This window comes from Camarhynchus parvulus, chromosome 15 (genome assembly GCF_901933205.1).
Source record: "Camarhynchus parvulus chromosome 15, STF_HiC, whole genome shotgun sequence".
Classification (NCBI taxonomy): Eukaryota; Metazoa; Chordata; class Aves; order Passeriformes; family Thraupidae; genus Camarhynchus; species Camarhynchus parvulus.
Genome location: NC_044585.1, coordinates 5227966 through 5252525, shown reverse-complemented (window position 1 = coordinate 5252525; position 24560 = coordinate 5227966). Strand labels below are relative to the sequence as shown.

The 24560-nt window shown below is 41.8% G+C and overlaps 1 protein-coding gene across 2 annotated transcripts in view; it reads left to right on the top strand.

Moving 5' to 3' along the window:
- The window catches only part of MED13L (mediator complex subunit 13L), a 169094-nt gene that overhangs the window by 101284 nt on the left and 43250 nt on the right, over positions 1–24560 (top strand). For both annotated transcript variants that reach the window (XM_030958861.1, XM_030958862.1), the window contains exons 5-6: positions 22838–22983; positions 24128–24322. In XM_030958861.1, the coding sequence (XP_030814721.1) occupies positions 22838–22983; positions 24128–24322 (341 nt within the window). The remainder of the gene's footprint in view (positions 1–22837; positions 22984–24127; positions 24323–24560) is intronic.

Genomic DNA, 24560 nt, shown 5'->3' with positions numbered 1-24560 from the left:
GTGGGCAAAACCCCTGAGCTGACACACTGCTCTTCCTGGCTTTCTTGTTTCGAAACAATTCTGGAGCATCTGTCATTGTTTCACACAATTTCCTGTAAAGCTGCCTGTGGCAGTTGCACTCATTCTTTATTACCCAAGGGCTTTGCAAGCTATAAAATAATATATCTGACTACCTAATAGCCTAATATTCAGCCTTCCCAGGAGAAGGGGGAGTGGAAAGCTGGTTCTACTTTCTTTTTTGCTGACCATGCAAACCTGACCCTCGATGAGGTGCTTTTATCTGTGTTGTCAGTGAAGTCAAAGGATTTCCTGTGATAATGGCTTTTCTAGCTAGGAGATGGCTCCTTCCATGCTCCAAAGAATGGCTCTGATCAAATGAGATTCAAGTTCTGCTTTAATACAAATGGCATATCTGCATGTGATTATCTTTTTAACAGCCCCTTGTTTTTTTGCTTTGTTTATTAGTTGAGAGGCCCATTAAACTGTAAAAGCAGTCCAAAAATGTGATGCCTACGGATGCTGGACTGTGCCTGTGGATCCTTGCTGCATATGCACACACATTACATCATTGCTATAGATAGATATGTGTTGCTGCTCTTGTTTTTAACTAGTTTTTTTTGTTAAGGAGAATAGTTTTCAGATATTTTTAGTTAAAAACCAAAGTGCTTATACAGAGCCTCTTTTCTGTTTTGTAGCTGAATACATGAATATTTTTTCTGTAGATTTTTTTCTATAAAAAACCTGAATAACAGTAATTAGAATTAATTTAAATTTCCTAAGCCTAATGGAATCACTTTAAGATCAATATGTGGTGAACGCTTCACTCTTAGTTCATTTTGCATGACAACAGTTCCATTGGGGTTACTTATAAAACCTTATTAAGGTATGTTTGAAAAATTAAATTATGCTTGTGTCGATTGGGGCTGGAAAACCCCAACCACAGATCTACTGTACCAATGCACCCTAAAACTTGGTGTTTTCGATGACAAACAAACCCCAAACACAACAGAAGACTTGTCCTAAAATATTAATAATTGTGGAGCAAAGGAATACTTAACCACTGTTTAAGTTTTTGTCTTTCAAGTGAGTTTCTTGGGAATACAAGAATGTTGCTGTAGGTTTGAGGGAAGCCTTGTGAGTAATGACAAGTGGAGTGAGCTGGGGAGGGCAGTGCTCAGAGCCAGGTTTTGGGGGTGAGCTCCTCCCAGGGAGCAGCACCAGCACCCAGCCGTGCAGGGAGTTCTGACCTGGGGAAGGCAAGGGCTGCGAGCTGCACTCTGAGTGGCTCAGCTGCACCATCAGCTACAGAGGGTTGTGTGTGATGCCTGCTGGTTTGAGAGTGCTCTGCCTCCTTCCCTGTGGTTGGATTCCTTCAAGTTCTTATTTAAAAAACACTTGAGCTGCACATAATTTCAGACTATCACATTCCAGTGGAGCCGTTGTAACCACATGATTGTTTAAAGCTATGTCCTGCCTTCCCTGTCTGGCTGAATTAGGGTACAGTCTTCATTTGTACATTCCAAACTCATGAGCAGCTTCAAAGAGATTATTTTCCCAGCCCAGTCTGCTGCCAGGGATCCTCCAGCTTTCTGATCTGAGTGTGGAACCATGGCTCTGTTTAAAATTGGGCAACTTTTGGCCTGCATCCTCAGGGAGATGTTAGCTATGTTTGGGATAGAAGATTGTGTGATGGGAGGGCTCAGCCAGCATCTAAGCTGCCTAATTCACTGCTGGACTTTGCACTTGCAAAGCCCTTCAGCAATCCTGAATGGGTATTAATAAAACCCCTCCTGCTGTACCAACACATTTAGAAACAGGAACTGTGTATTTCTGTCCTTCTGTCTAAATGCTAAATGCTTATATTCACATATTTTTGGGATTAATTTATCTGCTACCAGATAATTTATCTGCTACCAGCCATGCACCTCTGCAAACTTAACACTTCCCACCATGACATGAGGTTCCAAAGTACACAGTGTGTACGGAAAACCTTGGCTGGGTTTCCTCACAGGATGAAGGGAGTTTGCTGCTTCCTCCCTACTCCCCTGGTGACCTTTAGATTTTGTCCTGGTGATTATTTGAGATTGCTGAGAAATGGCTGTGTATGTAGCTCTGGATGTATATTTACAAATGCCATGGTCTCCTCACAGTTGTATTTCTTTTTTCTAATTGATTCCATGGGAATTCTTTGCTGGCAGAGTGCACACAATAGAGCTTGCATTTCAAGGAGCACTTCAAATATTTAGTTGTATTTTTAGAAGCTTAATATTATGTGACAATTTTATGGCCAGGTAACATAGTTTTAAGTCAATATTTAGATTTTTCTTGTCTGCTACTTGCTCTGACCTAGTCTTCTTAACAGATAATAGCATCTGAAGAATCTTAACAGATTTTATTAAAATTTTGTCTTTCAACAGGAGCATTAGGAAAACATTCTCTAATGGTTCAAAAATGTGAGCTGAGCTGTTCCACCCGGGCTATTTTAATATTGGGAGAGTGTTTGTTGTTGCAAGTAAGAAAGGAACTACCTAGTCGGATTCTTTTCCAAAGAAATAAATTATCCCAGTGCAGAGTTCTAATTTAATATCTGCCTCTCCACAGTCAGGTGTACTGAAGTGTTGTGTGGAGCAGTGACACAGGATTGGCCTCCAGGCAGTCACAGGAACCTCCCCTGAGGCAAACAGGCAGGGTTCTGTTGCAGAGCAGGGAACAGACACTTCCTCCAGGAGTGGGGTGGGCTTTGCCCCCACCCAGGTGCCTGCAGTCAGGAATGGTGCATCTTGCAGGACACCTTGGGTTGCAGGAATTAGTGAAGTTTATATTCTTGCATCAAGTGCCATCAATGAAACAGCCAAGCCTTAGAAAGTGGTTGAATTCAACATTTTTTACATGTATGTCTGGTTTTACTCAAACTTTTCCTTTGTTCTGCTGAGAATCTACTTTAAATATTGAGATTTAAGGTGGGCTCTAATAAAAATTTTATTAGTTTGTGAGTTTTACCTTTTTTACTGCAGATTTCAAAAAGAAATTGAGCAACCTTACCCTGAAGGGTAATCCTTCACCCTGAAGCACAGGGTAGGAATAGCATCAGGAACAATCCTAATTTTTTTTTCTGGTTGTACTTTAATGTTGCTATACTTTTTTAACCACTTAATTCCATGTGGGAAGGGATGACACTTGTGTGTTACAGATGGAGAATACAAAGGTGTAAGGCAGGGTTTTGGCTTACACAGGCCAGCAGAATGAAACACAAACCTCTTCATCTGCCCTCTGGAAGGGAAGGGTCAAATCCTGTTAGTGTTTAATCCAGGGAAGTGCTGCTGCAGAGTGGGAGCTTTTCCTGAGAGTCTAGAACTCACACCCAGATTTCTATCTGCCTCCATGCTGCCAAATTTGGCTGCTTCACTTGCCGTCTGTGCTTCTGGAAAGAAAGAAATCAGAGAGAAATGTGTTTCTTCAAGTGACCTAAATAATTCTCCTGCTTCCTCTGCTCGGCTCCGTGTTACTCCGTTGCCTGCACCATTAATAGGATCAGATAATATCGGAGACTTGCGGGTGTTTTTTCATAATTATCTGTTTAACCTTGTGATTGAGGGTAATGCATCTCCTCCATCTGTTACTAATTCAGCTAAAGTAAAACTAGTTTGTCTGTTTGGAGGCTGTTGGAGCAAACGCTGATGGATAATCGTGAGGAGCCATTAATGATGTCATTAACTGACTTGGTGCCATCTTTAAAGGTAGAAATGGTTATTGGTGCAGGCCACCAGTCTGAATTCTAGGTCAAAATATCTCAAAGCTCTGCTGATTCTGATAGATGTTTTGCAATCATTGTGTGAAGAAATTTTGTAGGTGCTGTTTCACCTTCCATATTCTAAACCTCGTCACCGCACTTCACATTAATGAGCAGGCTGGGGAAAGAAGCCAAGAAATTAATGGACCATAGAAACTAAATTACCCTTTCAACCCTGAAGGAAGTCTTCCCTTGTGCTCAGCTCATGAATTGATCCCAACACAAGAAAAACAGAACCTGCTAAAGCCATTTGCTGGCAGTGTCTTACCTTGGTATTAAATCTATGTAGTTTTATACAAAAACATACTGTGTCTTCTTTCTAAATAACTTTCCTAGATTTAGATTTCATTCAGACTTCCACGTGTGATAAAATTTGGCATCTATCTGAAATGATTTCCCCCCCTTCCTGCTCCTCTGAATTCCCATGGCTGCTGGAAAATTGAAATCCTTTCCGCTTTATGGAGAGAGGTTTAGAAATGGAAATTTCAGGGCTAGCTTAGATTACTATTGCACTACTTATCATCAGCCTTTATGTTATAGAAGGAAAAATTGTGAGGAAAAACACAGTTAACTGCAAAGTTCTCATGAGACACATGTTTTTAGGTACTTAGAGAATCTTGGTATTGTTTGGTTAAGAAAAAATGAAGCTGTATGGAATCCAGAAAATGTATTTTCTCACTTGGCTGAACTTATCCTTACAGCTCACCTGTACTCTGTGGGACCAGTGTATGTATATTTTTACTGACAAGGTGTTTAAAACCCTAAGACAGACGTCTTGTTTTCAGTAGCACTTCACCATTCCCACCTCAGACAGTGACTGTAGTGACCTAACAAGTAGGACTACTGAAAAATCTCTCTCTACTTGGGGTTTATGAAGAAATGAAAAGCACCAAACCTGATGTTGGCGTAGCTTCAATTTGCAAAAAAATATTCTATTCTAACAGTTTAAAGCTGGTCTTGAGAAGCTGTATTAACAGAAGAAGGGAACTCTTGGGTTATAGAGATTAATTTCCAGTGGAGCTTTTGCCAGCATCGTTATCTCTGTGAGGAGAAGACAGGTTGGAGCTCTGCTCCTTACATCAGCAAATGTTCTCAAGGGCTGGCTGTGCTTTGGTAGGATTTTTACACCTAAAAAGCCTCTCAAAGTGTTCCATGCTCATCTCAGCTTAAGCTGGGTCATTGTATTTGTTCTCTTGATGTTTTTGTGGGGCTTTTTTCCCAAGAAGAAATCAGTGAAATGAGTCAGAAGTGACAAGAAGTCTGGAATGAGAGGAGCTGCTTGTGAATCTCTGAAGTCACTCTGGATATTATTAGGAGTCCCAGGAAGAACAGCTTCCCTGGAAGCTTGCTGCAGGACTGCTTGTGTGATTGAAATAAGAATATCATGTTCCATCACTATGCACTCAAACTTCCTTGTAGAAGGATCCATGGCACATTTAGCTGACAGTTTCCAGCCATTACAGAACTTAGGCCCTGCTCCTGCTGGGGTAAAACAACAGGAGATTCCTGCTGGATTTTGGACACAGATCTCCCTTTGAAGCTGATGGTGTGACAAAAGTAATTTCACAAACACATCATTCCATTTCCATCATGGAAACGTGTCTTCCTCCAGCAGGTACCTGTTGAAAGTTCCATTTCTGTAAAATACAAAAGTGTAGCTTTTTATGTGATGTTAGCAATTTCTGTGTGATTCAGATGCACCGACAGAAACAAATTGTCTCATTGCTGGTACTTGCTGCAAATTGCTGGCTGGCTGAGTAGAAAATGTTCACAGCTTCTGTCACTTAGGGATTATTGGCCAGTGTGACAGAACCTCTCACTTGATGGGTTTTAATGTTAATGAATGATAACTTTACACTTAATTTTTACATAAGGACTGTGTTCTTTGGTACTCTCAGGGAATTTTTTTTTCTTCTGAAAGCCTGTCTTAAAAATGTCTTAGTGTGTGAAAGAGGGAAGATGTAGTTCACAGCATGCATAAGAAATGTAGGTACTTGGATCTTTAGGCCACTGGAGTACCAAGAGGCTGTGAAATCCCTCATGCCTCTGGTTAATGTAGCTGGGGAGTTGTGTTGGGCATGGGGGCCTTCCCTTCTTTTTGAAGTTTGAGTGATTCCTGTCAAATCCTGTTGCTGATGATTGAAGCTCAATAACATTTAATAACTTCAAGCTGCTGCACTGCTGCTTCTGCTCGTTTGCACTTGGGACATGGTGTGTGATCTTTTGCTTCCTCCAGATCATAAACGTTCTGCTCCTTGGTTTGTTTTTGCTTCATTGACTTCTCTGTGGACTTTATGAAGTTGCCTAATAAACTTCATTTCACTGAGAAATGTAGATGGAGTTGTGTGCTTAAGTCTAAGTGGTTGTGTTTGACCAGAAGTTACATTGATGAGATGAGAATATAAATCAATTTCCTTTCCCATCTTCAGTCTTTTAATCATCCAGCCTGCCCTTCAAGGCTCTCATTTCTCTCATTAAAGTGCCAATCCTCCGTGTTTGCAGAAATTCTTTGAGTTCATTCATTCATTCATTCACTCAGCCTTTTCTCTTCCATGGGTAGGAATTTGATTCTCGTGGAGTCCTGCTCCAGTGAAAACTAATGAAGGAACAGATTTTTATGTATTTATTGGGTTGGGTAATGTTTAAGTCTCCTGTAAGTGCCAAGAACACAGACACCTGAGAGGTGACACCCCTGCCTTGTCAGCTGGTCAGTGTTGCCATCCAGTGCTGCAGTGGGAACCAAGCTGAAGCAAAACCCTGTGGGAGGCTGTTCATTGCTTCTCTTGTTCCTGTCTGCAGTGCTGGCCACATCCTAAAGCGATTCCTGCCCCAGTGCCATTATCTCTGCCTTGCTGCAGTCAGACAGCATGAATGTAACTTCATGGATGGATCTAAAGAGTGATTTCCTACATCTGCTTTTGGATTTTGTTCTTGAAACAGGATGAGTGGGAACAAAAAACCATTTTCTTCCATTTGGGCATTTTGCTTGATCGCTTACTGTAGCATCTTAACTTAATGGCAAATTTTAGAGGCTTGTGTTTGTTTTACCTTTTTGACTCCTAATTTGTAGTCATTTTGTTGAATGTAGAATAATGGCAGAACCTTCTTTTTTTTTTTCTCTGCTGAAACAGGATGTGTTGTTTCTTAGAAAACATTTCGTAAGCCAGTTGTTCAGGTGCTTTCTTTAAACTGATTTGTCTATAGCTTCTCTCATCCAGGAGCAGTAGTATTTTTCCTCATGTTTCCATTATGTGGAATTATTGCTGTATATAGGAAGTTGCAAAGTACTTATAGTTGGAAGTGGCATTTCTCTGCTCTGTGTAGGTATGTGATAAGTTTTTCATTGCTAAATATTGAATTAAGACATTCAAAACCTTTTGTTTACACTATGTTGGGCTTACTGGACTACATTGTTATTTAAGAGCAGTTGTAATTTCTGTTATGCCAGTGCTGTTAAAAATACAAACAGGCAATTCCATCAGTGACACAAGAAGTGCTACAGTGGGATTGTTTATTTTGCCTTCTCTGCCAAAGAGGAAGGTGCAGTTCCCAGGGATGTGCTTTCTGCAGTCTGTTCTTTGAGGGAGTAACAAAATAAGATGTAACTGTAGGAATGGTGTGTGGAACAAGCAGAGTTCCCAGCAGGAGTGCAGCAGATCCTTTATAGCTCATGACACGTTCCCTGCTCTTGGATGTAAAGCACTCCTGTGATTTTCTTTCTAGCAAACACTTGACTTACTCTGAATCTACATTCACAGTACCTATACCTCAAAAAACACCCAAACACAGCAAACCCCCACAAACAAAACTGCTGTACTCCACTTTCCAGAATAAGGATCTTGATTTTCCCCTCTCTAAAAAGAAACATATTTTACAAGCTTAGTATTTTCCTTTGCTCTGTGTCTCCTTAACTTGGTAGCCTATTTTACAGGTCATGTTTTCTGCCTGCCCAGAAAATGTCAGATCCATTCAGATTTTTTTTCTCAGTGGGACTACTAAGAGAATCTCCTCTTGCTGATTAATTCCTTTTAAAATAATTAAAAGAAAATCAGGGCTAAGAAAATACTCTTTTAGGATGATGTTCGTGGCACTTTTAAGCATTTTTCTTGTATTTTGGCCATTTTCTATTAAATCTGTGGATTTTTGGGGGAACAATTTCCTCTTATATGTTAGACTTCAATTCTGGAATGAAATGCAAGTGTGGCCTTGCCCTTGCTGCCATTCTCTTGGTGAGGACATGTCCCTAGGCCAGTTCTGCTGTTTCCAGGGCAGTGAGGTCAGGGAACTTTTTGAGACAGAATAAAGGACCTCAGTGGTACCTTTTTGTGTGATGTAACCACTGCCACCAGTAAATAATAGTATCTCTGCTTCTCAAGACCTTCTGCAGCACCTGAAACATCTCATTTTACACTGGGAGTTTTGAATAAGTCACTGAGCATCAACAAAGAAGGCTTTTGTTTTGCTGATGGGTAGATTGGGTGGGCAGCCTGGCTACTGAGGAAAAAGGGGAATAATTTGCATGTTTTTTACTTCATTCATCTTCAATCTTAGCATTTCCAACCAATTCCACACAAAAGACCATGCACTAGAAATAACCTTCACTCTGACTTTGCTCTCCTGCTCACCTGCATTTACAGGTCCTTTTTTCTGGAATTGTCAATGTATCCCCTGCAGTAGCTGATTGTGCTGAAACAAGGGAGCCTGAGCCAGGCCTGTATGCAGAGGCCTGACATCTCTGTGGGAACAGTGCTGAGATTTTGCAGCCTATTGTGCTCACACCCTCAAAAACCTGCTCGTGTTTCCTGATAGGGATCAGGCTGGTGACCAGTCCCACCATTTACCAGAATATTTTCAAAAGGAAGCCACCTCCTCTTTCACAGGTCAGCTAAACACAATGTTGTGAGGACTCTGCCTGTCTTCAGGTGCCTGGGGTGGAAGAGAGCTATTCAGTGTTACCAGAGAATTTCCTTTTCTGCTCTCAGCTGTCTTCCCTTTGGAGCAGAGGTGGGTGCAGCTCAGGGCTGGTAGATCTCCCTGGAGAGCAGATTGAAGATGGGGTAAGGCTGCACGTGGCACAGAACAGTTGTCCACAGCAGAGGGGTGGATGTGACAATACAGAGACAACATTTGAAGAGCCACCAGAGACTCTTGTTGATGTTAAAAAAGATGAGAGGAAATGGATATAAAATTCCTTTTTTTGTGGTTCCATTTATTAATTGTAGTGTGAGACAGTTTCTCTGGGCTAGACAGGAAAAATTTGGATCCTGAAGCTGCAGACTACACTGAGAGATATCACTGTGATTTCAGTCTAACTCATTTCCCCTCTCCTATGTTCACTCTAAAACTGTGTTTTCTCTGTTCCTGGAACCTTCAGGAATAGGATGGTAGCTGTAACACACACTGGAGTTTGAATGTCCAGAAATTTTGGCAGCCTGTCAAGTGACCAGGTTGAAGGTGGAAGAATTAGAATTGGGAAGAGGTTATTTGCTTTTCCTTCACCCTATACTTCAGTCAAAAATTAACAGTATTTAATTGAAAGCCTGAAGAGAATGTCTGACCTTGAGGAAAATCCTGCCAAATCTTGGTGACCTGTTAGAAATAATGATGTTTTGAGGGTTGTCAGAGCTAAGTTTTGTGAACTTGAACAGTTTGAGCAGTGTAGAGTCCATGTAAGCATGGCTGCTTTACCTTTTAACAGCTGAGTTCATGGAGCTCAGCTTTTCCTTGTGGTTACATTCCCTTCCAATGCTGAGTCTGCTGACAAGAGGTCTGGTTGGAAGATCAGGGCAAGCTGTGTGTTTTTTTCCCTGCACGCTGTCTGTGGGTTTGCACTGTGCACTGATGCTCAGCATTACCCATGGCAGAGCAGTGTCATTTCTGCCTGGCAATTAATAGGCTAATCCAGCTTTTAGAACAATTTCTTTCATTTTATATCCATGTTTGGGTCAAAGTCATTCTGAACATCAAACAAACCTGTGCCACCATCACAGGCAGCACCGCAGAAGAAGCCTGAAAGTCTGAAATATTGAATTGTGTCTGTGGGTGAGAATGGAGCACAAAGCAGGGCTGCAGCACATTCCTGCCTCAGGAATTGTTTGGCCTGGCAGAGATCCTGAGTCAGCACTCTGGCAGCACAGGCCAGGGCACAGGCCCTGGGCTTGCAGGGGCTGAGCCCTCTGAGGCTGCACAAAGCTCCCCAGGTCTCAGAAGGGAGAAATCAGGAGCTGCTGGAGGTGGGGTAGGGATAAAGGTCCTGGTTTCCCTTTCTCTGGGGGTCACTCTGTGTCTGTGGCCCATGGTGGGTGGTGCTGGCCACCAGGGCTCTGTCTGCTTCACTCACTTGGGTGGAGTTTCAGTCCTGCCAAGACACAGAATTGGTATTTCAGGCATTTCTGTAAAATACTTTTCACTGCAGAAATGTTTTCTGCAGTGGTGGGGTTAGGGTTTTTTCTTTTGATTTTCTGACAGAAACTTGTTCTTAATTCAAGAAGAAAATGAGGCAGAAAATAATTTATATTATAAGATTACTTGGTGGAACTGAAAACACAAAATCTTACATTTGATACGAGAATAATTATTTTTCCTTCTCATGATTTTTCATTAATTGTGTTATTGGAACATACTTTCTTTAGGTTTCAGATAATTTGTTTATTATGTGTCTATGTAAATGTTTAAAATGCAATAAGCTTTGGATTTATGTGCAAAAATAATACTTTCATTTCTACTTGAGCTTAATGTGGTTTCAGGAGCTGTTTTTAGCTTATTTGAAATAATTTTTCTTTTCAAGCTTTTTTCTTGGTTGAGCACCTTACAGAAGGAGTGAAGTCCCTGGCTCATTTTCAGACTTACTTTATTGTTTAAATAGGGAAATACTACCTTCATTCTGATACTTTTAAGGTGTTATTTTGTGAGACAATAAAATGTCCTGTCCCATTCCAGTATTGATGAGATTGTGAATGGTTTTAATAGTCAAAAAAACCTCAATATGTTGGGATTTTTGCCTCCTCTTAAGATTGTGTTGCTGGAAGTTACTGGTTTGGTGTCCAATACCTCTGTTCCCCACCTCAGGAATGATCCCCTTGGTGACAAATCCATCTCTCCCCATCTTTGACACTGAATTATTTCCACGTGCCTTGTAAAAAAAATGAAGAGAGGAGCAGTAGGTAGGTGAGGACTAGAAAGTAACAAAAATTAAAATAATTATGTGTGACCTGCAATTGTCATTTAAAGCCCCCCAAACATTCAGGATGTGATTGGGAGCTGGAGTAATGGAGATCAGGGAGTGAACGTGGTTGACTGAATCGTGCATCTTTAATGCTTTGTATCCCTGCTAGTGCAGTTCTTTCTCCATTCCTAAATGTGATTTGTGTGCCACCTGTTTCAACTGCAGTCACTCTCCAGGGACATCAAATGGGAGGCAGCATGTAGGAGCTAAATTATTTGGAGAGGATTCAGTGATTGACTTAAATGTAAAGGGATTAATTGGTCTCTAAACTAGTCAATTAAACCGTACTCCAAAAGTGGAAAGATCACAAATGCATGGCAATGAATAAATTAATGCATTTTTCATGGTTTTAGAATTTTCTACATGTTGCTTAATTTGTTTTGAATCATAAAATTTATTCCATTAATTGTGATCATGCTGCATAATGGACGCATGTGAAATAATTTTGTGCAGCCATCCTCCTAAAGGACAGCTGGCAGCAGGCTTACAGCACAAATTTCAGTGTGCATTAGGAGGTGTTTACAGCCTTTGCAGGCTCTTTTACACACCATACAGCAAAGGAGAACAAATTTTCTCTGAGACCATGCTGTAAAATGAGGTTCAGGTCTCTTAAAACTTTGTCTCGGTTCTGTGTAGCTCATTAAACCTTGTGCTCTTCCATAGAAGTGTGAAGGGCATTTTATGCTCAGACCTTGGTGCTTGAGCAAGGTGTGCTCTGTGAGGTAGTCTGGAGAGATTTAGGCTCTTGGCTTTGTTTGTAATTTGGGGGTGAGGGGGTTTGGTTTTGTGTTTAATTTTATCAGGATGTACTTGAGCATTATTTCCTTCCATTTTGCAGTAGTGCTGTTGTCCCATCACATTTAAGGGTTCAGCTGTGAGTCCTGGGAATATTAAAGCTCTCCATCAGGATTCACCTCTCTTTGTGTTCTGTAATTGAAAATACCTGAGTTACTATTATAGATTTATAATCATGTAAAGATATCAGAAGATTTGGTTTGTGGGAAGAAAATAATTTAGAGGGGGATCAAGTCTTGCAGCACTTACAAGTCCTGTTTCCAGTTGCCACTTTTGAATGGATGTGAGATGGTCAGAAGGTCCCCAGCTCCCACGTTCTGACAGCAGGGCTGCTTCCTCTCTGGAGAGCTCCCAGTGCTGGTGTTCTCCTGCCAGAAAAACCAAACTTTGCTCACACTGGAGAGAGGGTACAGGGATTTAATGCCTGGAGAGTCTGAATTTCTTTTTAAAGCTTGTGTGAATCTATGACATAAAACTCACAATATAATCCTTTACTTCTCCTTTTCCCTTGGGGAGCCCACAATAAGCAGCACAAATCAAAACTGCATTAATAGTTTTGAGATTTTGAGAACAATATTCTTGTTATTATTTCTGTGTTGAACAACCTGGGTAACCACAGTTCCCCCTGTTGATGTACTTGCTTTGTGAATGAAACCAATAAATTTAATTTCATATGGAGTGAACTTAATGAAAACAAGAAATGGTTGTGTGGCCCTTCTTCCCCTTCAGTTTGCTGTCTTTTTTCCAGGAATCTCTTTTCTGAACGGCCTTAATCTAATATAATGCTGCTTTGGATAATAGCTCAGCCTCCATGGGGTGAAGGGGAGAAGGGTGCATTAACCTACATTAGCAGGCAGGAAAAACAAGGCAGTGCTGGCCCTGCAGAGCAGAGGAGGAGCCTCGGCTGGGCTGGGCTTTATTTCTACAGCTCCGACGTGGGCAGGACACACCCTGGTTGTGCTCTGGCTGTGGTGACAGAGCCTGTGTGCACGTCTGGAGAGCATCCCTGTGACTGACACTGCAGGAATTTAAATTGGGAGAGAGCAAATGAATTGTGATGTCTGTTAACTTGTGAATTACTGGGCACTGTTACCGTGCCACTGCTGCTTAACTTACAAAGCAGGGAGAGAAGCCTGGCTGCTTGGGAGAAAATTTGCTTCTAAGAAACATGTATCTTTTCTTTTATGGCATTTTAGTTTTCATTATTTTTGAGCTTCATTTTTAGGATTTGTGTAGGACTGATTATCTTGAAAGAATTTGGTTAAAATAATTTTAAAGCTTCACACAACCCCTCGCTAAATAAAACATGTGGTGCAAGCAAAAGTGTCAGTGGCTGCTTCACTTTCCTTCCCCATGCTGTGAGCAGTCTGAGAATGATGTGATGTTCACATATTATTTCCCCTTATACCTCATACCTGCTAATCAAGGTTCTTGTAGAGCATTGACAGCTGGTTTTATTCCCGTATTTTAAATTTTTTTAGGTCTCCCTAGCCTGGTCTGCAGAGCACTGGGCGGTTGTTGCAGCTCGGTGTTCCCAGGTGAGGGAATGTTTGCTTTCTGAAGAACTCAGAGCTGTTATTTGTAAGAACACCACGTGTGTTACGTAAACAAATAACGTGACCTTTCAGACTCTGCCTCCATAATAACAGAGTAGCCCTGTAAAACACACAGCAGTGCTTATCCACATCACAGTGTTCATTCAGGTTACAGGGGTTTCACAGTAGTCATTTCTAACAAATGGCTGTTGAGATCAAAGCCATTTCAAGTCAAATCAGACTAACAGATGCATTGAATTTCTAGCTTTCAGAGCTAATTGTGATATAAAACAAGTCAGAATTTAGGTAATTTTTGATAATTGGTTACAGATAAATTGCTGTGGTATTCCCTGTTGATGCTCTTCTTAAATGTGCAGTTTTAAATCCAGTAGAGCACAGAGCAGATATTGGTGACAAACTCAGCTGTGGCTTTGAGTGAATCTGTGCTACAAGGACATATTAAAGTAAGGAATTGTCTGAAGCAATTACTAAGGGACCACTGATGACTTGTGGCTTTACTCCTAGAGCAACATAATTTATGAAAATGAAGCTCCCAACATAAATGTGGTTTGATACTCCCCCATACCTGAGTGTTAAATACTCTTTTTGTTTCTCTGCTGAACATGATTTCATCACTGACTTCACACACAACTCCTGCAATTCAGGTGTGAGACTGAAAACTGGGCTGACTTAATTGGATAAAGTTAACTGCCCACTGATGGCCAGTGTGCAACACAAACCTTAGTAGAAAGGACATTTTTACCCCTTTATGAGGGGTAGAGGGAAGCCTTTTTCCAAAGCTTCAGCTCTGTTTGGGTCTGTCACCTGCAGACAAATCATTTTGACTGTGCCAGTCAACCATCCAGCTGGAGTTGAGAGCCAGAGTAACTGATAGCTGTGTTATCTGAGATAAAACTGCCACAGAAAGCTTCAATTTAAGGGAGCCCAGCATTTAAACTTTGCAGGGCCGAGCTGTTAAGGAAAGGTCAGTTTATGCCTAAGGCTGAAAAAAAAAAGGCAGTAGTTGGTTGGCGAACCTCCATCAGCGCTCGTCAGGCTCGTGCTGGAGTTTGGGCTTATTAATATTCAAAAGGATTTTTTCAGTCCTGATCTCCAGAGCACAACTGCTCATGACAATTCTGAGGCCTGGATGGTTTTTAAGAAATGCTGAGACTACCAGCACAAAAAGAGGGCTTTTGGGGAGATTCCACATATAACTAACATGTCACTTATTCATGTGCCATGAATAACTTATGGGGCACATTGAATATATGAGCTTATCTGCCTGCATTCTTGTTTGAAAGGGTATCAGATCTCTCATGGAAATTAATTTTCCAAAGGACCCATTTCAGACCCTGTGTGGAAACACAGTGCTTCAGACAGAGAGAGAGAGATGGCAGGCGGGTGATAACAGCAGGGATTTTAGAAGCTTTATATGCAATTTTTCCTGATGTGTTGGTATTTTGAGTATGCTAAAGCAAGAAATATTGCATCCGTTCTGACAATCTTCTAGTTAATTATAATCCATTTTGTAGTTTTCACCAGCTGGTACTATTGTTTTTATAATACCTGGTAATGCTGGTACAGATATAAGCAAGTTCCTGAATTCTAAGGACATATATCTTAAAAAGCTCAGAATTTCCAGTGAAAAATATGTGTTTGTTTTGGCATTAACCTGAAAATAACTTTAATAACTTCCATGTTTCCTTTTTGGTATGCATTTATATAGTATTTTAAAGTCTATATCCTGTAGTACAGTAGAAATATGGTCACAGCAACTTCTGTGTTTTCTAAATAGGGCAGGATCCAGAGTTTCATCACAATGAATTTTAATTCATAATGAATATAATAAACTTGCAGAATCACTTTTTGGTACTGACATCTTAAATAACTCAAAATAGTTGCTGTTCTAAATCAGCACGGCTCTGAAGTGTGGCACAAATGTAACAAATAATGGACTCAGTAATCCTCAGTGCCTCGAGCTACATGGTGTGGTACAGTCCTGACTGCCAAGGGAGGAATGTTCACTGGGATTTCACTGCAGGACTTTTATTTCAGAGATCCAGGAGGCTAAATATTGAACACTGCTTCAGTACATTAAAACATGCTTATTTCTGTGTGTAGTTTCCAGGGCAAGCATGGGATGGCTGTTGCTGCAGAACCTGTTCCTCCCTGCAGGAGCTGTGGGGCGAAGCTCTGCTTCCCTAAGGTGCTAACTCCTCAGCAGGAGCACTGTCACTGTAGTATTTACTCACAGCCAAACCTGTTCTGCTGTTCTGTATCTCCAAAAATCCCAGACCTGGAGCTGTCCCAGCCTGAGACATTGGGATAAGCCAGGGCAGGGAATGGGAGCAGTTTGTGCCGTGCTCCCATCGAAGGTTACGGACGCTGGATGTGACCTTGCCTCCAGCACAGACTTGGTGTGGGTCTTGTTCCAAGTGATCCTACAATGGAATTGCTGCTCAGAATGGGCTGATGGGATGTGCAGCATTTCCCAGGACTCATGCAGGTGCTGCTGTTCTTACCCTGTCACACTGCAGATTGATGGATGCACTGGAGGAATAGCCCCCCCGTGTCCACAGGCTGGCAGCTCACCCCGTGCATACATTTATACACAGGGGAGGGTGGGAGCCTGCTGGAGATGGGATCAGGGAGGGAATCCCGTTAGGGAGGTGTGTGTTGGCCTTGGCAAGGGCTTTGCTGGTGACAACTGAGGCAGTGTTGAGACAATAAGTCTGTTACACAGCAAGTGTTTAGATAATGTTATCTAAATGCTTGCTGCATTGTGAAACTGTTATCTTAGTGCTTTACTTCACTACTGGGAAAACATTAAAGGCAATCGAAATGTATACAAAGTTTCTGTCTGTGCATCTCATAATTTTTAAAAAATCCAACCAAGACAACAAATGGACTTAAGAGATAATTAAAGATCTGGTAGTTCTGGGAACTGATGTTCTGTTCCCTGCTCTTCTTTTTATTTCTTTGAGTTGGGGAAGAGAAAGAGATAACAAAATCAAGAGACAAGGAGTCATTGCCAAAGCAATATGATTTAATCTGCAGCTTGACCTCCTGTGTTCTTACTCTGTGCTATACAAAAACTAGTGACTTTGGGCAGAGATGTATAACCAGACATCAGTTTCCCTTGTTCATGAGCCAGCAGTGTGTTCACCTGAAGAAAAGTTGTTTCAGGTGCTGTGATACAGTGAAATAATTGCCCAGTTGGTTTCAGCTGGGTGTTCATTAGCCTTGGGACAAGCTCCAGGTGCTGGGCTGTGTCAGCCCTCAGCCCTGTTCTGGCTCCAGCACACAGGGAATTCTGGATCCAGTTGGGCAGGGAGTCCTTGTTTCCCAGGGATTGATGTGTGGAGTGACAGAGCCCCAAGCAGGCTCCAGGTTGGTGTTTCCATATTTCAGTGTGGATCTGTGTCTGGGGCCACAGCAGAGAGAACCTGGCTGTGGGGGTCCCATGCTAGTGCAGAAATGGGGGCTGGGTGCTCTTGGGGGGCTGTGGTGTCCAGAAAACTCTGGAATTGTCTCATGCATGGAAATGCTTTCCTTTTAGCTTTAGTTGTGGTTTGCAATGTGTGATTTCCCCTAAGGGCCAGAAAATGGCCTGGCCTTTTTTGTTTGCTGCTCCAGGTGCTCCTCTGCTCTCTTGGTGTGTGTGAGGAAGCTTTCTCTGCTACCACAGTGGCCTGGCAGGGCCCTGCAGCTCCTGCCTGGACCATGGTGTGTCCTGGAGGATCTGGGTGCTCTGGGAGTGCATCCCTGCCCTCAGCTAAGGGAAGTGCCTGACTGGGAACTGGCACATTTAAACCCACTCTGCACTGGGACTGAGGCTCTGCCTTCTCTCAAATCAAAGCAGGCAACCTTTCTTCTCCTCCCTTAGTGGGAGCTTGTTCAAGTTCAGGCTTCTCTGGGGATATTTATTTCCAGAAGATTTAAGAAGAGGTGATTTACATACTGGACTGTTAATTTACTGCAGTGTTGGAGTGTTATTGGCTGTAGGGGTGTCCAGGTGCTGCCATCTCCTGCCCAAACCCCACTGTGACCTGCTCCTGTCCTGTTGCTTTAGCAGCTTTAAAGGAAAGTATTTTATTTTGCTCTCACTTATTCTTCTATTTCAGATTTGCCTTTTGATGCCCTCTTTTTTGTAATCCGCATCAAACAAGTGATTTGACAGTTTTCCTACTGCCTGTGCCTTGCTGCTGCCTCTTTTCTGACATTAGACTTGATGAAGCTGTTTTGGGGTAACTGTGATTTGAGGGCTTTCGGATCTCAGTCTTAACTTTGAGGAGAATTTAAGCAGCTGTACAATTTATTGGTCAGAAAATGCAATTAATCATACACAGTCAGTGGCTTTGTGGACAATTACTTACAAAGTAGAGGAGAAACAAGAAGTCTGCAGCCTGGAGGGCAGAGCATGGCAGCTCTAGCTCCTCTGTGGAGAAATAAGTATTTAAAAAATGCTCAGCCCTGAAAATAGGATGGATATGTACAAATATAGGATTCTTAAATTTTCACTGTGTTTTTCTAAGGAACCTTTAGTGTCAGTCCAGGCATCTGGCTCCCAACTGCACTTTCCAGGTGTGTCAGGAGGTTGCAATGTTTGGGACAAAGCAATCTTAGACACTGTGCACTGCATGGCAGCAAGGGGTTTTCAGGGAATGGTTTCAAGTCCTTAAAATAATAAGGATAAAATTCATACCATAAAACTATTGTTTTAATATCCCTCTAATAAGAAAAAGAATCAGTTGTGTTCAATTTGTTTTTTTGTAGGATCTTCTTCCCCAAATCCCAAAGTAATTGTTACTGGCAGTTTGACTTCCACATTTGTGGTATATTTTGAAATCTGTAGGGGGCAGTTTAACTTTATACAAGATATACATTAGTACATACATTCCAAACTCTGTTAGGAATTGCAGTATCTTGGCATTTTTTTCATGTACAGTTTGAAAGCAGAACAGGTTCCACTGGGTATTTATCCAAACCTCCCAAAAAATGGAAACAACACCTGAATCCATCAGTTGTTCCCTTTCTCTGCCAATATTGTGGAGTTTAAATGTAGTTGAGTTTTCATAATCCTCATCTGATTTTTTATATGTAAGTAAATGTAATGTAATGTTGTTTTCTTTAAGTCATTTATAGTAACTGAGGAATTGGCATTCATAAAGTTTATGGGAAGCCTTAAATATTACATTGCCAAGGTATTCAGCTACATTTTTAGGCATCTCAAAAGTTATTTGAGGTAATTAAGGTCCCAGAGGAAACACCTGAAAGACAGCTAATGTCAGCTGCAGGTGATTAGGTGCCAAAGTGAAGGCTTGATTCTTCTGTGTTACAGAGAAAAAGTACCTGTAATACTTAAAAGGACACAGATCTTTTGTTACAAAAGGTTATTTGACATTGCTATTTCTTTGCATTTCTGTTAATAGATGCCTTTTATTTAAGCAGTTGTTTTAATTTTAGCACACAAGTCTCAGTGAAGGTAGTGGAAATATTGTTGAAGGTGTGTGCCAAAGTGTTCTGCTGGCTACAGACCAGTGCTCAACATTTTTCCCACCTCACCTTTCATGCAGCCGGAGTAGAAAATAACATATATTCTGTATATGTTCTATACATTCCATGGGGGGAGGTGACATCCTAACCAAGGCAGCTGTAAGGCACTGGGAAAGCAAAGAAAAGATTCTGAAGAAGTACCTGTAAAAAAGAGTTCCTGCATGGTGTGACCAGAGTACTGGCACACATTTGCACTCTGTTGTGGTTTGGCACTGGCTGAAATGCCGGGTACCCACAAAAACTGTTCACTCACTGTCCTCTGCTACAGCTGGGCAGAGGAAGGGGAAAAATGGGTTCATGAGTTGAGATAAAGACTGGGAGAAAACAGTTTAAGGGCAAAACAGGCTCAAATTTAAAGGTATAAAGTAAATTTATTATTAACAGAGTCAGAGGAGTCAAACTGTGCCTCTGACTGCCCTTTGTTCCTGGTGTAATTCCTTAGTGTGTGCAAAGTGAATGTATAGCACAGCTGTGTGAGATTAGCAACTTTTGCATTATTGTACTTGTCCTGAGCTGGCAGCTTGAGGTGTTCCAACAGACTCTGAGGAGTAGGGGGATAATTTGAAAGCATTTCATGTACCTTCCTGGTGGTTTCTGATAGTTTTATCTTCTGATCAGAAAAGAATACAGAAATGAGAGTGATTAAAAACCTGCAGAGAGTGAATTCTGAAAAGCCTGTCAACTTCGCTTTTTGAACTGGGTTGAAATAAATGTAAATAAAATAAAATAAAAAATCAATCTGAACATCGTGTTGAATGTTTTTTGGAATCCTGGTCTGATCTGCATTTTGTGTTCAGTTTTTTGTTGGTGCAAAGAGAAGTGGATCTTGTAGGAAAACTGGATATTGGTAATCTTGGAAGACTCTGGTGAGGACCTGAACAATTTGTGAGTTTTGGAACTTTATAGGTACAGTGGAGCTCAGTGGTGGATCAGGTGAAGCCTCGTGCTGGGGCTGTGTGAAGGGCTGGCTGCTTGGAGCTTGGTGTGGTTTCTCCACTTGGATTTTATTCCAAGATCTGGCTCACATTTGTAGCCAGAGTGATTTCTTTGGGCAGGTATTTCAGGAATGGTGTGAGCTGTGCTGCATGCAGGAATGTCAGGGGGCTGGGAGCACATGCCAGAGTGGGACACAGTCCAGCAGCTGTGCTCAAATCAAATTCTTATTTGTTACTAAAGGAAACTTTCACCTGGGGACTGCAGGAAGTCCTCAGGCCTTGATCTTGATTATTTTTGGTCTTGAAAGCTGAGCTTATGGCAGTGACTGGCACCAGAGGGAGCTTCACTTGTGTGTCAGTGCCTTTCCTATGGCAAAGCTCTGGGGGGTCAGGGAGGGCAGCAGGACACAGGGTCTGGCTGGAGCTGCACCTGCTGGGCAGGGGGGCTTGTGCCAGCAGCTCCACCAGCTCTGGTCTGAAGGAAAGCACTGCTGGACTGAGTGAGCTTTGTTGTACTCTTCCTGGAGCTGGGCATGGTTTAATTTGGGTCCAGTCTAGAAATGATCCATCTTTCACTGATGAAGTCCTTATTGCTGGGTGTGAGCAGGAACATTGATTACTGTTATTCCTTAATCTGGCATTCAGGGAAGAGAAATGGGCTGATGCTGTATTTGTACACCTCTTCCCCCCGTAATTAGTTGTCTGCACTCTTAGTCTGAAGCTGTCTAATTCTGTGATCTCAGTTACTAATTCTGCTGTTAGGTGATTCTCAGTTGAAAGTTAGTGGCATGCATTGCCTGTCCTCCAAAACCAAATGAATCTTTGACTTTCAGGCTCTGATTTGGTGTGTTCTTTATCCTCACAGTGTTTATGGGTAGCTGTGAGTATTGCATAAGATTTCACATGATTTGTTCATGCCAGAGCACTTTGCAAGACACTTGAGAGGGTCCCTGGATGGTCCCAATTTTTTCCCTTCAGTTCAATAGCAGCCAAGCAAGACCCACAGTTAAATCCTGTAGGAAGCTTGCAGAATCCAGAGTGTTTCTGTGCATATCCTAAAGACAGGAGCTAAAAAATCCAGTTTTGCTCTCTGCTTTGGAAATGCTGACCTGCTGCACGTGAACTCTCTGCAGACATTATCCCCACCTGATCTTACACCAGATTTCTCATGGGGTTTTTATTTATTAAAACCTTCTTTATATTAAAGGTGTTCATGCTGTGTAAGGAAACTAATGGGCTTTGTTTAAATGATTGGACTTTGCTGAAATTTTGTATTTCTTGTATGTGCAGAAATCCACTGTTCAGGGGGTTTTATTACATTAATTGATTTGCTTCTCTTCTTGGGGCAGGATAGAAATACCTGGAGTCTGACCCACTTTGTCCCATGTCCTGTTCCCTCCTTTCCCCCCATGTAACTTAACGATCCATTTACCACTTCATCACTGAGGACAGTGAAATTTCTTTCCTTTGTGAAAATTGAAACATAATGAAACCTTTCATTTACTGGAATTATTGTTACAAAGTACTTCAGAATTGTGGATGGCAGCACCAGGGAAGTGTGGCTGTTGCCTGTCACTTCAGTAACCTTTTCTCTCCAGATTTTTCTCAGCTGAACTTTTCCTTTTGGTCTCTTTTTGTGGTAGGATTTGAGCTTCACAGAAGAGTAACTTGGGCTACAGGATGAGAAGTTACTCTGCCCAACGTGTGAAATCATACAGAGATTTAGTGAGATTAGAGCAGCTCCCAATTCTGGACCATCAGTGCCTTTGTTTAAAACCCACTGGCAGCAGTAGCAGAGATGTTGATTGACTTAAACGCCGAAGTGAGATGGTTGTAATTGCCTCTGGTTTTTCCTCTAGGTGCAGGTAGTGAGAGCTGTGTGTAAAACACAGGTCCCCTTAGGGCTGGCCCTGTGCCAAAGCCAACACCCATAAAACTGTGCACAGCTCTTGAATTGGACAGAAAAATCTCTGCAAGCTTACTGCAGCTCTGCACATTTTTAGTTGATTAAAATGAGGATTAAAAACATGAAGTGTGCTTTGTTTTCTTACTTCTTGTGGCTTTGTAGCAAGGAATATTTAAGCAAATACTTTGCTGTGATGTGAGTCACTCTATGTGTAGGATGAAGTGAAAATATTTTCAATGCAGTTCATTTCAAGTTAAATTTGGCCAGCAGTGGCAAATCCACGGTTCACCTTAGGTTGTTGACAACTTTCTGTAATATTCACGTGCTTTTATATTTTTTAATCAAGATTCTCATTAGCTGTTAGGCAAACATCTTTCCTATTCCTTTGTTTCTTTTCAGCTGGATCTCATTGTGGGTTTGTGATAGATGAGTAATGCAATGATTGACTCTCACAATTAACAGACAAATGTCATGTATATAGGTTAAGAAAAGTTTTTTTTTTTTGCCCCTTGAGTTGTTATCAAGGGACAGCCGGGGTTGGGATATTTGGGAGGATTGGCTTGTCACTATGGTGACATCTGACCTCTAATCAAGATTTGAGAAAGTAAACTCCACCACTGGACAGTGAAGATGGAGTCGATGGACAGAAATTTTGGGAGGGATTAAAAGGCAAAACCTCCATTGTGTGGGGGAGCGCATGGTGGGGAAAATCTTTTGCTCCCGGCCCTGTAACATTTTCTCTATTCAGTCTTCTGTTTAATAAACCTATCTAAATTTATGAAAAGTGGGTGGCTATTTCTCACAGGGTGAACTTCGAAGAATTTCTAAAGACCTATCATTTTATCGCTTGAATTCTGGTTAAAATCCCATTTATTTGTAATGAGACAAGTAGGAAAACACATCGACGAGACAGCTGCCAGCATTGTCGGTTATTTGTCTGGTGACAGATCCCTCTCTTTATATGATTCCCGGCCAGGCAGTGAGCCTCAGGATAGGACAGGAGCGTGTGTGCTTGGCCTCGGAGCTCTGAATTTCCCTCCCGGAGCCCATTAACACCGATAAATGTTTCCTTTTGTCTCCTGTGTCCTGCAGTGAGCACTTGTCGTGTGCCTTCACGTTCTTCCTGCACGGGGAGAGCAACGTGTGCACGAGCGTGGAGATCGCCCAGCACCAGCCCATCTACCTGATCACCGAGGAGCACATCCAGATGGCCCAGAACTCCCCCTCGCCCTTCCAAGGTACCGAGCTTCCCGGGACATCGGCCCTAGGGGGATGGTTCTCCAGAACTCGCTATCTGTTCACACTGTTGGTAACATTCCACGCCAAACCAATCAGTCATTGCAGTTTAAAAAGATGTAGTATTTAAGAAAGTCAGTGCACACATGTGGTTTTCTGACATGGTCTCTCTGTGAATCCCATGTGGATGCAAATACTGAGCTTATCTGGTTCGGGACTGCTTTTCATTCATACATTGGCAACTATTTACTGTTTTATTTTAAAAACAAGGGGTGGGTGGGTATGAAAATGTAGTAGAAACAATGAAAAACTTTAAGTATCTGTGACTATTTATTTGCCAGAGTAAGAAATTAAAATTTTACAGAATTAAGTTGATGGCTTAATAAATTCATAATGCAGTTTTCATGTGATGCTCTAAAAAAAAAAGAAAAACATTAAGAATTTTGAGTCATTGCATTATGCTGTCTTTACTACAGTCTGAAATTATAATTTCAAAGCAATTAAAGCAAGAAATCTTAGTAAAGTTCAACACAGAGTCAAAAAAAACCCACCCAGAGACACATGAAATGATCATTTATAGAGATGTTAATTTATAGAAGCTTTATTGAAAACATTTTGTGTCTACACATAAAGCTTTGACAGAGGCTCAGGCACTTCAGTCATACATTTTATTTCAGTGAGCTGAATTCATGACTCAAATCAAATACAGCTAAAAGCAAAATTGAGTCAGAATGGAAATACCTGTTGTTAAGCAAGTCATTTTCCTTGTTTGTTGTGACTCTTCTTTATGTATTATCTATCCTTTTAAAGCTGAGAAGTCTCAAATGTCCCTGTCCTCACTTCTTTCCATGAGTGCTCATCCCTGAATGCTGTTTCACTACACTGGGGTTGCTGGAATTTCATTCACAGTGGAAATGATGAACCCAAACTGCCACGGGGTCCTGTGTTAGCTCGGGAGGGCTCAGTGCTCTGTGGCTTTGGATTCCCACCTGCACTGGGTTTTGCAGTGGCTTTCCCTGGACCCTTCAGTCCTCAGGCAGTGGAGGAGTGGCTCAGGCAGAGCTGGAGCAGCCCTGCTGTGGGACTGTTGCTTGTTCTCCTGCAGTGCTGCTGAGTCCTTCAGGGCTGCTGTTTGTTGTGTTGCAGTGCTGGTGAGTCCTTATGGCCTGAACGGGACCCTGACGGGCCAGTCCTACAAAATGTCAGACCCTGCCACTCGGAAGCTGATGGAGGAGTGGCAGTACTTCTACCCCATGGTGCTGAAGAAAAAGGAAGGCATGAAAGAGGAGGAAGAGCTGGGATATGACAACGATTTCCCTGTGGCAGTTGAAGTCATTGTTGGTAAGTTTCAATATTCTGCCTGAAAGATTATTTTCCTCCCCGTGATTTGAAAAAAAAAAAAGTCATCTAATTAATCAGAAAGAGCCATTATAATTTTCCTGTATTCTCTTGTAGCTCTCTTGACACCAGAACATCTGAGTAGTTCTGTCGCCTCAAGCTTTTGTACTCCCTGTATCCCTCATGCCATTATTCACTGGATTGAGCTACTTGTTTCAGCTCTGTGCTGGTTACAGAGGGC